Source organism: Conger conger, chromosome 2 (assembly GCF_963514075.1).
Source record: "Conger conger chromosome 2, fConCon1.1, whole genome shotgun sequence".
NCBI classification, from domain to species: domain Eukaryota; kingdom Metazoa; phylum Chordata; class Actinopteri; order Anguilliformes; family Congridae; genus Conger; species Conger conger.
The window spans coordinates 61,838,483-61,851,993 of NC_083761.1; the positions used below are offsets into that span (position 1 = coordinate 61,838,483).

At 40.6% G+C, this 13,511-nt stretch overlaps 1 protein-coding gene across 3 annotated transcripts in view; it reads left to right on the plus strand.

Annotated features, from left to right (window-relative positions):
- Nucleotides 1-2,191: 2,191 nt before the first annotated feature.
- Nucleotides 2,192-13,511, plus strand: part of arhgap17a (Rho GTPase activating protein 17a) — a 40,965-nt gene continuing 29,645 nt past the window's right edge. For 2 of the 3 annotated variants that reach the window (XM_061228606.1, XM_061228614.1), the window contains exon 1: nucleotides 2,192-2,717. In XM_061228606.1, coding sequence (XP_061084590.1) covers nucleotides 2,665-2,717 — 53 coding nt within the window. In that variant the 5' untranslated portion in view covers nucleotides 2,192-2,664. The remainder of the gene's footprint in view (nucleotides 2,718-13,511) is intronic. The other variant, XM_061228623.1, reaches the window with a different exon arrangement.

The window sequence follows — 13,511 nt, forward strand, 5'->3', positions numbered from 1 at the left end:
ATACCTCATTTAGTAGCTCTGATCTTCTAGTTTCACATCAAATTTAAAAAAGAAAAATGAGATCTGTGCTAAGATACGCAATTTACCATGTTGTGTCACAATTTACCTTTACAGTCACTTTATTTCTTTTTTTACATTTATCCCATGCAAGGCATTACAGGGGACTATACATAACACATCATGACCACATTAATTATATGCATGCATCATAACACAAACAGTTCATGATCTATTAAAATGGGGAGTAATGGGAGAAAAAACATATTGGTTATATGTATTAACACATCACCTTGACCATCACGGCAAACATATGTATGTACATACACACTATAATACATTGAACAGTGACAATTATTTTTGATAGCACTGTGAGATTCCATGATTGACTTGGCCAGTCAAGGTTTTTCCATTTTTTCGCCGTCAAAAACCCCTTCCTTTGTTGCTCTAGCAGTATGTTTTGGGTCATTGTCTTGTTTCATGATGAAGTGCAGTCCAATAAGTTTGGAGGCATTTGGTTTTATCTGAGCATTTGGTTTTATTTCTGTAGACTTCAGAATTCATTGTTCTACTTCTGTCAGCAGTCACATCATCGATGAAGACAACTGGCAGCCATACTGGCCCAAGCCATAATACACCCCCCACATCATCTTTGGATCATGGGCATTTCCTTTTTTTCTCCTCTTTCCATCACTCATGTTAATATTTCCCTCATCTGTCCAGGACACTTTGTTTCAGAACTCTTAGGGCTCTTTTAGGTGCTTTTTAGCCAACTGTAATCTCACCTTTCTGTTCTTTCGGCTTATCAGTGGTTTGCATCTTATAATATACCCTCTGTAGTCCTGCTGGTGTAGTCTTCTATGTATGGCAGACTTTCACACATCTACACCTGCATCCAGGAGAGTGTTTTTGATCTTTTGACATAACTGAGATCACCAGTTGTTTTTTGAGATCACCACAAGTTTTTTCTTGTTAATAATTAACCAAACTGCTGATTTGGGAAGTCTGTGGCTTTTCCAATGTTCCTGATTGATTGATTTTCATTTCTGAGACTTATGATGGCCAATTTCCATCAACACTGCTATCTTCCTCATGTTGTCACACCCCAACATCACGCCAATGTCCAAAGGCAATTGCAATGTCTAGAATCAAGACTAGCTCTCTTCTGCATTCACCAACAACACAAATGAATACACTTGCCTAGCAAAACACATCTGAGTAGCCAATTCAACGAACGCTTGTAGTACGTTAAAATGGGCCGTACAAAAGGTGCTGTCATTTCTAAACGGTTCATCCGATATGGATGAACATACCCTCAAATTAAAGCTGACAGTCTGCACTTCAACCACATTGTTCAGTATATAATTTAAAACTCAAAGTACAGAACCAAAATAACAAAAAATGTGTCACTGCACAGTTATTTGCTCACTTTATACCACTAGGAGGAAGGCTGGTATTTTAAATAAATAAATAAATACATATATATGAACGATACCACATACTTATAATCATCACATAAATTAATTAATACGTAAGGTATATTTACCATGTTATATAAAGCCTAAATAAGTACCATCACCATCATGCCATACCATATTAAAAAACGAGGGGGAGACAGGAGACACTTTAATTATGACGAGTGAACACGTTGGTAGTAAGCTAGTTAAGTTAGTTTATGCAAATATAATATATCGATGCAACTTAACTAGTTCACACTTGCTACTTCACAAGTGAATACCCACTTTAATTGCAGCATATTAGGCTTGTGGGCCACTTGTGGGTTGAAAGGGTGACTAGTTCTGACTTGCCACCACAGACTAAAAATATTGCCACCAGTCGGTACACTGTGCTGGGAAGGTAGCTAGTAGCTGCAGATATATCTGATACTAGTCTGAAACCGCAAAATGTATCTAAAGGATTATAAATCCTTCGCATAAAAGATGAGTCTTGTGACGATTATGATGGATCCCAAACAGGCCTATAGATTAGCTATAACGCGAATAACGTTACCATCGTATTTATGGCCAAATATTGTAAAGCCTTGATTGCAATGCTGTTGTCTTCCATCTAAATATAGAATAATCAATATCACTGCCAACTTGGCAGATTATTATATTGAATATTCACCAGTTCTCATTAATACTGCATTAATGCAACTGTTTCACAAAACTATCGAATGCCAGCTTTTCAGTGCAGGGAAGTAGATGCTACGTGTACTTCCTGGCCCCTCTAAACCGCTAGCTATCAGCTCTGCTTGGAGAGCTAAAGGTGTGAGGCAAAACCGTGCGGAGCTGAAATGGAATAGCAAGTTTGCTAGCTAGCTTGGCAACCAGCTTTTCGAGAGTTAGCTAGCTAGCTAGCAAAACAAAGTGTAGCACTATTCCAGGTTGATTCATTTTGAGAGTCAGAGTATCACTCGTTGCAAAATTTAAGATAGCTTTAGCTAATAGTCGTAAGTTTTATGGCTGGCAGGTCAGACTTTACTACTGGCTAACGTTTAGCTAACTTGTTTTACCTGTGGAACCTCGACCAACGGTTTCGCTAGTTAGTTAGCTAGCTAGCATTCTTGCTACAATGATCAAATGTTTGATTCACGTCTAATGAAGGATATCACTGGAGGCACTTAAAAACTTACAAAAACAAGGAGACATAGGATAAGAAGTGAAAATGAAGAAACAATTTAATCGGATGAAACAACTCGCCAACCAAACTGTTGGGAGGCAAGTATACATTTTCATATGAGTTTGCTTGCGGAGTCCTACTCTGATTTTTTTTTTAAGCAGTAACGATAGCAAGCTATTTTAAGTTCGATACCGTTAGCTAGCCTAGCTGTTTGATTAGGTAGCTAGCATGGAAATACTGTTTCGGGCGTTTGCTAGTGACCAAGCATTTTCGTCTTTGCTGTCCGGGATTTGTTTCGCGAGTTCGACTTAGCTGTAACCGATTTGTCCTAATGACCGTTAACGTTAGCTAAAATGGTCTAATCTAAAGTAGAGTTTTCCTAAGTAACAGTTAGTATTGTAACGTTAGTTGAACTAACGTGACCGTTAGAGCTAGCTGGCATGTTATTCAGAAAATTAATGTAGCACGTTCTGCTTAACTTAGGGCTTAGCTAGCTAGGTAACTCTGTCAACTTGCTGCTAACGATCAAAACGGTGTCTGAAAAAGTTAGCTAGACTAGCTAGCGGTCTTATCTAACGTTAGGTGAATGGCTCCGCTAAGTTACTTTGTCTGCATTTTTGCTGCGACATTTCGTCTTATTTAGTTATTTGTTTTGTTATCAAATAAATGGTAACGTTATCGATAATGTTAATAAACATAGTTGGCCAGCATTCTAAAGTGCTGATATGACATCTGTTTCTGTAACTTACGGTCCGTGGGAAATTGCCTTAATGGTTAAGTTAACGTTAACTTACGCGTCTACGGTCGAGAACTTACTCCGCGTGTCCTGGATGTTTAACTAACAGCAATTAATTAGCGAAGGATGATTCATAGTCTAATCAATTTAGCTGTATTGTGTTTTAAAAACACATTTCGTCTTCCAAAACACGAACTTGACCAACTAACGTTAACTTGAGCTATTCCTGAGTTCGCTAGCTGGCTTCCTTCCAATGTTACTTGAATTAACTCAACTTAGTCTAGTTTGAAACGTATTGCCACTTTGGAAACTGGCTTTCTAATTAATATTAGCTAACGTTAGATGCTTTGGATATATCGGACTTAATGCTATGAACTGAGATGTTAAGTTTGCTAATAGTTGATCCCTCAATCTGGGGACACTCTTATTGATATCTTAGGTAATATATTTGATCCGTCCATTTCTTGACATGACAACGTGTTCACAATAAATGCATATCGTTGTTTTTTTCTTCTGGTTTCAGACTTAATTAATGCTGTGATGATTAGGTGATGACATCCTTGGGGTCATATTTGACCCTAGTCAAAAACAACACATTCTACCAATGCGACTTGTAGGAATCAAGATTTTCGCTGCATGAAGTAGGGGACGTATGTAGCTCTGTGGCTGCAGAACAGTTTAGCAGCAACAAATGCAGAGCTTGTGAATAGTATCACAGACTCCCCTGAATTAGTTCACAAATGAATATCAGAGAACAGTGTCAGTTCACATTCAAAACAAGAATATATGCAATTCATCACAATGTTACTTCAATAACATTATATATTGACCACACACTGGCTACATGGCTTACATGCGTTATGGCGTACTATTCCCCTATGTAAAACCAATGTGACAAAAACCTTACTATTCCCCTATGTAAAACCAATGTGCGATTTGTTTGATTGTGTAAATAACTGTGATAGCTATAGACATGGTGACGTGCCTTTCACAATTTCACAGGGCTTTAAAAACGTATTACGTTGGGTCAATGGTGTCTTGCACACCATCTCTGTTGCCACATGAAGGTTTCTACACTATTTTCCAGCTTGGTACAATTTCTGTCCTATTAGAATCTCAAAGGCCATGGATCTGAAACTTGTGGGGAGAGGGCCTCAGTTTCGGCATACCTGTATTGGTTCTTTTCATGTTTCCATGACTAGCAAAATAATATCTAGCTATGGCTCTTGTAAAGAATTCAATTTTGAAAGGTACATAGCTAGGCTGAGGTTATTACTATAAGGTAGTAATAAATAAAATGTAGTAATGAAGGATTTATGGAATGTGTCAGGTTTTTTTATTTTTTTACTTTCGGCCTAATGGTTAAAAATGGCATGAAACGAATGCGGTTTGCCTTCTCTGGTACTAATTTTGCTCGTGTTGTAAAAAGGATGTTGATATGGTGGTACTTCCTCTTGAGTTTTGTGAACATCACATGCATTCATTAGGCCTATGTATCATTCAAATCTTCTGTGCCTTCAGTGTACAACAGGAACAACTTTTCATATTCATTTTTACATGTAGATAAAAGAGAAGCACACAAACAAATGCCGTTCAAATTAATGTGATTATAGAAAAGTGTCTGTTTTAATCTTTAACCTTCCTGATGCATCAGTATGTATGGTTAGGCTCAGTTCCCTACGACCGAGCAAGTAACCTAAGCATTTGCCAGTTAAGACTCTTGTAAAACACAGATTAATAATGTTATGAGAATTAGAACCCAATTTTCATCTTGGAATTATTTGAATTGCCTTTGGGCTTTTTAGAGAAAAGGGAAATGAAACCATAGGCTGCTCCTAACATAGCAATTTTTGAGAAGTGGGCAGTACCCATTTCATTTATGTTCTGAATCTTAATTTTACATTTTGGTATCTGTTTGCTGTGGCTCAATGTGGTAATAGTTTATGTACATGGTGTCCAGGAATTAAAATGGCAAATAAAAGCAAAAGGAGAAACTGCATCCTACTTAAACGGTGTACACATTAGATGTTTCTTTAACTATGATCAGAGGATCATGGAAGGATTGCTGGAGTACTCCTCATTCCCTGAATGTAGCGATAAATTACAGGCACTGATGTAAAAAGCAGAACTAACTGCATTGAGTTAAGAGAACAGGGCTGTCTGGGGCCTGTGGTTCGGGACAGGGGCTGGAGTTGGTTCCTGTGATTGTACTTCTACTCAGAGGAAATCTCTGAAAGCTCCAGTAGTTTTTTAACAAAACAGTAACAGTAAAAGTAATAGATATTTAGCAGCGATGTGTTTGAGAAATGCTGAACCACTCAAACTAGTATTGGTCCTAAGTTCATTTGCACAGCGATACAATGTACTGCAAGGCAAGAGATCCCACATAGTCATTGTCTACCAATGGTATCTTTTGAATTGTGAATTGTAGGTGTGGGGTCCACACCGAAACTGTTAGGATGAGGTGATAATTGTTTTATTGTTTGATTTCAGAACTTTCATTTGACAAGAGATGATGACAAATGTTTGGAAAATGGGAGACTTTTCAGGCAACACACTCCTACAGCAAAAAATGCTGGATGGGATTTTTAATTATGACAAATGGGTACTTGCCAACTCTAATGGAGGCCATACTTATGCTGTCATAGCAACAGAGTTACAATGTCACAAGGTGACTATTCCTGGGGTGCCACAAATGTCTTTGGGTATAAGAAGCAATTGGCCAGTTTAATTAGATTTAATATTGCACTCAAAGGAAGTATTGGATTCTGATTACAATAAGAAGCAATGCAAGCCATGGCAGAAATAACTGAAATGAATGGTATTGGTGACCGTGAGATTCACCACAATGACTCTTAAAGGAACAGTGTCTTCCCCTCATAACTTCTTTATCAGAAACTAAGATGCACTATGAAGGATCTCAAGGTCACGTTGCTAAATAAGCCCATTTGTTACTTAAAAAAAAAAAATCCAAATGTTGTTTTGTACAGTACAAGCAAGGAACGATTTGATGTGCTTGACTCTTGGCAAATATGAAGCCACTGCCACTTCTGTCAGCAAGGCCATTATTTCTTTAGACAGAAAAATACCCCAAGAAATGAGTGGTTACATCTGTTCAGAGCTTTTAGAAACGGCTGAATACTGTTGAGTCCAGATGGCATTTGTCTTCCTCAGTTCAAAAGTTGAAAACCCGTGGGAATGCTTTGTGCCGTTTGTCACCCAGGAGATTCATGATACATGGCACATGCCTGATAGGCACATAGTTTAGGACAGGGCCGTGCAAAATCTTAGTCCCTGCAATTATTTATACGCTGGTCATTGATGGTATCCAGAATAGCAGTTGGAGAAAAATTAAGTGACATTGTATTCTATCATGGCTCTCTTTCTAAAACTATCGTACAGTTGTGGAATGCTTTGGTGGCTGTGACGCATTTCATATAGCAGACATCAGCTTTTTACTCGACCATTTTTATGAAAATGGTAATTCTGCTGACAGCAAGGATACTGAGTGGTCACATTATTAGGTACATGTGGCTGTGAACACAAACGGCCTGCTCTTCCAAACAGGGATTCATGTGGCTGCAACTCAATAAAGCTTGCAGGCATCAGGAAGAGCTTTAGTTCTTGCTCCACCAAACATTAATAATGAGCAAGACGTGTGATCGAAGTGACTTTGACTCTAGTATGATTATTGGTGCCAGACATGGTGGTTCTGAGAGAGGGCTGCCCTCCTGGGAAGTTCATGCGCTTCAGTCTCTAAAGTTTGCAGAGAATGGTGCAATAAACCAAAAAAACCTCCAGTGAGCAGTAGTTCTGTGGACAAAAGCAACATATTCATGAAAGAGGCAAGAGAACAATGGACAGGCTTGTTCAAGCTAACAGGGTGGCCATAATTGCTCAAATAACTGCTGTTTACAAGGTTGGTGTGCAGAAGGGCATCCCTGAATGCACAAGTCAAATGTTGAAGTGGATGTGCTACAGCAGCAAAAAACCATACCTGGTTCTGCTCATGTCAGGTAATGGGAGGATGAGGCTCCAGCTGACACGTGATCACCCAAAATGGACAATTTAAGATTGTAAAAACATCACCTGCGCCGATGTATCTCAAATTCTGCTACACATGCTGTTGTACAGGCAGAATTTGGCATAAGCAGCATGAATCCATGGATTCATCCTGCCTCGTCTCAATGGTGCTGGTGCCAGTGTAACTTATTTCTTGGCTCACATTTGGCCCTTTAATACCAATTGAGCTGCAGTTGAATGCCGCAGCATACCTACGGTAAACATTGTTGCTGACCGTGTGTATCGCCGAATCGACCATTTTTCTAATGGATACTTCCTACAGTGCCATATCATAAGGCACACAACATCTCAAGCTGAATCCAAGAGCATCACCGTGTTTTCCCCAGTGGCCTGTACAGTCCCCAGATTTCAATCCAATAGAGCCATTTTTTGATGAGGTTGAATGAGATTCGCAATGTGAATGTGTGGCTGAAAAATGTGCAGGAATTGTGTGATGCTGTCGAGTCAGCATGGACCAAAATTCCTAAGGAATGTTTCCTGCACCTCTCCAAATGCCTTCTGGAATGAATTCAGGCTGTTCTGCTGGCAGAAGGGGGTACTAGGTAGGTGGACCTTATAAAGAGGCCACTGAGCATAAAGGTTGCTTACATATGTGGAAGCTGGAAATTCACACAACGGAAGGCTTCATTTCAAAAGTATAAATCATCTGTGAATGGATGTTCCATCTGTCCTCTAGTGCTCCTGGCTTGAGAGACCTCGTCCATTAGCCTACATGTCCGTTGTGTGTGCTTAAAAATATATATATAATACAAAACTGCTGCCCTGTTACCTGCAGTCATTAGCCTTTGTAGCCGTTTTGAAAAGTGTCCTGGTTATTGTATGGCTGAGATGATTAGTCTGTTGTAACTGGTAGCTTGCAAGACATTAAGAATTATGGCTGGCCTAGAGCATTTTGTGCCATTTGAAATTCGGCAAAATCCCCTGTATAGAAAGTTTGTCAGCTTTGAGATACTCCCAAAGATGGCGTGTTGACCATTTCTTTTGCTTTTTCTGATATTTTAAAAGCAAGCTAATCTAAAGCAAGTTGTCAGTCTCTTGAGTGTGTAAATGACACGGTTGGCTATATGACAAAATGGGGGTAACAATAGCGGGCAAACAATGGCAGTGTAAAGGAAGGTGAAACGAGACTTAAATTCTCCAATGTACAGCAACAGGTGCTCAGCGAAGGAGCTGTGCTCTGTGTCCAGATACAGTAACAATGTCCGCTGTCTTGACAGTGCACAGAAACATGGCCTGTCATCTTTACAGTTTTCAGTAGTACACTTTGAATTGCAGAGTTGAATATAGAAGTGCCAGATAAATTGTTCCCTCTGTAGCCCTGTCAGCTTAACAGTTATAGGCAACTTTTTTTGTTTTTGGTAACATTGTGTAGGTGCTGTTGCGCTTTTGTGCATCACCGTCTAAAATATTTAAATGGGTTGAGTGTTGTGATGTGAACATAATTTATTCTTGTGAGGAAAATCCTCATGATAGTGGCTCAGATAAAGCTAATGCAGTTGATTTTCAGAATAGTCATTACATGGATTATTGGTTTTCTGTTGCTGTAACCCATCCACTTGAATGTTCAACATGCTGAGATCCTCTTCTGCACACCACTGTTGTAACGTGTGGTTATTTGAGTTAGGCTACTGTCACCTTCCTGTCATTGTGGCCATTCTTCTCTGACCTCTCTCATTAACAAGGCCTTTTCACCCACAGAACTGCCCCTCACTGGAGGGGGTTTGTGTTTTGCACCATTCTCTATAGACTCTTGAGACTGTTGTGCATGAAAATCCCAGGTGATCAGCATTTCCTGAGATGCTCAAACTACCACGTCTGGCACGAACAAGTCACTTTGTGTGATTCATTTCTTTGATGGCTCGAGGGTAGGCTCAACTATCTAAAAGGTGATACAACTACATGGATTTATGAATGGATTGGATTAAAAGTGCACCTGAGTGATGCATTTAAGTAAGAATTAGCAACATTTTCTCCAAGGGCGGGGCAGGCCCTTAAACCCACCACAGTTTTCCAAAATCCTTCTGGAAACACTGGACTATGTCTTCACATTTGTTACATACCTATGTTTGTGTAAACCTAGGTTTATTTGTCTGCAAGATGAAGACCATGGACAGCTTTATGGAGACTGCGACAGACACTACCCTGTGTAAACATTTTGTGATTTTTACAGCACTAGACTTTTACAGACTAGATATTCTTGTGCAAATTTTGAATGGCATTCAAGTCTTGCCATATCTATACATATTTGATCTATCTATAGCCTACATTCTTGGTCCATGCCTTAGGGACTTTTTCCATGCATGCTTTAACTAGATGTGAAAACATAATATAAACTATGTGAAACTCAGAATGCCTCCCTTTTCACATACTTATATCCTGTCTCTGTTCTGAGAAGTCATAGTCCACATTTTACAATGCAAATCTAGTTAATTTAAAAAGCTGAGGTTGCAGCTGGAATGTGATTCCACTTAGTACTGAGAAATCATCATCTTGAGCAAGGATCTACAGTCGGCTTTAGGGAAAATGGCTGCAGACCCCATTGAAATCCCTTTTGGGAGGGCTGGATGGCTTTTCTGTCTTTGAAAACACCGAAAACCTGGAAAGGTAGTGAATTGGTTGGATTAGAATTGCCTACATGTAAAAAAATCAGGTGGCTAATTTCCTCACAGGAACCGAAGCCTGCTGACACACTCAGCGCTCACATTTTGAGTTTTGATATGTTTGCTGCATGCCTTTTTACAGTGGCTCAGGATCAAAAGGTATAACCATGTCCGCTGTTAAATTTAGCTGAATGTGTGTGAGAGTTTTGATTGTGCCGATAAGTTATACATTCATTAAGTTGCAGTTCAGTTATAAAAAAAAAGAAGAAAAGAAAATTATAATAAAAATAAATAGCTAATTAAATTAAGAAACTGAAAAAATAGGTTATTACATTAGGCGTAATACATACATTTTTTTTATTCAATGTCACACTCAAAATTTCTTAGGTATTGTATGTATTATCACTGTTTACTAGAAGTTGAAAAGTGTCTTAAGACTTTTGCGCAAGCACATCACCCCACTTTGATATTACAGTATATAAAATCAATATACTGTGATCGTGGATCCTTGCTCACATCAAATACCTAACTTTGCCTTCCACTGTACTTGCTGTAAAAAAAGTTTCTTTAACTTGCTTTAACTGCATTAAAAGTGTCCTTCTGAATTTCAGTCTTATGAGTTACTGTGTATGTACTGAATAACCTTCTGTTGTATGGTAATAATCTTTCTGCAGAAAGTGCTTCCAAAGTATGAGGAGCTGTCCCTCTCTAACTCCGGGAATGGGGTTATTGCCTTAGTCTTGAAAGACCCTTCCTTGGTGCTCCCTTAACAGTGTAGCGCTGTAGCTGCCAGAGTACAGAACCGTGCCCCTTTTCTGCTCCTCTGTCTCTTAATGGCTGCTCGGAGACGTCGGCACCAGCTCTGCTTTTCCAATAACAGCCTCCTCGTGCAGTGTACAGGCTCTCTGATACAAGGTTTCCATGGACACTGCGATCCGCCCATTGAGTGCTGCGGCCGCTGGGTAATCTCTCCACCACTCGTTTAAGCGCACGTTTGTCACCCATTGTTTTTCATCAAAAGCTTGTCATCGCCATTTGTTTGGGTGGGTCAAGTGAAAGGGCATGGCTTATATTGTATGAAAATGCACTGTTATTTCAAATAAACAGGATTGGCCTTTGACGATCCTCGTGGGCTTTCTTGTGTGTTTTGATAGGAATTTGTATGCGTTCAAACAAAGCCGTGGTGCGGTGTGTGCGCCATACGTATTGACTGACGTTGCCTGCAAAAATCTTTATTATGAAGCCGTATTACAATCTGATGGAGGAAAAAAAAGACACATTTTGTGCTGAAATGCCTGAAATGTCATAATACAGATTTTCCTAGACCCTCAATTGATGTCTTCCAGACTGTATATAAGAAGGTAAAGGGTTGACAAAGCATCCAAAGACCTGCCTGAGTAGCATATATAACCTGATGATAAATTCAGGGAGACCAGGGCCTGTACTGGGCATTCACTTTATGCTGAGATGTTAGCACACAGTGTGCTCTTCTTAAATCCGTGTGGATGAGTGTCAGTTCTTTCATTCCCCTGTTACAGAGGAGCCCCTGTCCATAAATCAGCCATCTTTCCGCCATCTAAGGGAGTCTAGGTCTGGACAAGCAGCGGCAGTGAAAGATGGGGGGTGGGATTTGATGATGAGCACCCTCAGAAGAAAAAGCCTTTTCTTCATTTCCGGCATGCTCTTTCTGCAGCTGACTCTCCAGGCTGTCTAACATCAAGGGGCTGGATTCGGAGCCCCTCGGCAGCCCCCCCCCCCCCTTCCCGCCCGTCAGGGCCCCCAGGGCCCGTCCTAGCAATACAGCGGGCTCAGTCTGTTCTGTCCTAAACTGACTGTCTTCTGTGCAGCTGACGTTGCTGCTGGTGCCAGGGAACCGCTGCGATCACACGTGTGTATATTCAGTCGTAACGTCAGAGCGGAAACATACTAATGCGGGCCCGAACGGCAGAGCGCAGACTTCAAAGGCGTCTCACGCCAGTGCCAGCGTAATCACAACGCCTTGAGCTCTTGATGCATCTTTAAAGCCTGCTTTCCTGGAATTGTAAATTGCATATGCTCTCAATCGTAAACGAGAGGCTCAAAAGAACATTTAAGTGCAGGATGGTCACACTGGGTATTTTTTTTAAATTTTTTTTTTATGGCAGTTGCTGAATATTAATATGGCCCGTCAGACTTCATTTTATGATTTTAATGTACAATTGATTGAGAGAAACTTTATAGTATTGATATGTAATTGGTTCAATGGGGGAATTCCTTTGAGCACAGATGTGGATTGCTAGAACTTTCTATAAAGTCTCTGTCTGGGGATTCTCAGAAACCAGAGCATGTGGAGAGAAAGGGCTGTGGCCAGTTTGTGCAACAGTTCATGTAGCTATTGAGAAATTAGGGAGAAAGTAAGGGAAATGTATTACATAATTGGCGTATGTTTATTACATGTGAGTAGTTGTTGATTATTTATGTACAGCAGAGGGGATTCCACACTGGAGTGGACAGGAAGCAGCGCTGTTCGCAGTATTAGCAGATAAAGGCCCACAGCTGTGTCAGGGTCCGCTGTGTCAGCACGTTCCAGCCTCGCTGTGTTCTCTCGCATTCTGCTGGAGAGTGACACAATGCCTCAACTGCTGAACACACATTGCTGCATTACTGCAGAGACCCAGTAATCCCATACTGGTGAATAATGAGTCTGAAAAGTACTGAAAACAGAATATCTTTGTCAATGGCTGAAGTTACATTATTGTTTTGTTAATGACGGCTCAGTTGTGGATTAATTCATCTTTGAGTTTTTTATGTGCTTACATTTGCGAACTGGAAGTATATTCCGGGCGGTGCTGTCCATCCATAAGCAAGCTGTGGTCTCCACCAGTCATATCGCTGTCTGCCTCCACAAACAGAGCGAGAGGATGCAGCATCCCTGAAGGTTATCTCTCAGTTCATTAGTCAAGAAAGCTGAGACCTCGTCTCCCGTGAGCTGAGCTGCAAGCCTCCTTTGGACCGTGCGCTGAGCAAACCAGTTCTGCTTGTATGACAACAGCTAAACAGAATAGTTTCTGGTACCATAGATACAAGAGTCTGTTTGTTTGGAGTGGACCTTAAGTGTAAATATAAATGAGTAGTGCCACTCACACTTTGTGGACTATGTCACTGAGATGTGTGGAAGGACTTCGCTACAAGTCTCCATCGGTCCTCAGCAGTTTCATACGGGTTATCCTCCAGCAGTTCCCCAGGAATTCTGTCTGTATCTGCCATCCCCCCCCCCCCCCCTCTCTTTAATTGGAAGCAGCTGCAGGCCACTGTCACGAGGTTACTACAGTGAACAGAACATTTTTTGGAAGGAGAGGGACTGCGTTTTGTGGGTAACTTGGCAGGCCAGTTGAGCAATGCAGAGGTACAGGAGGGGGAGTGGGGGAAAGCAATGGCTGCCAGAAGGCAGTTTTGAGAACTGAACTGTTTCTAGTATGGCGAGCAGTAGTGCC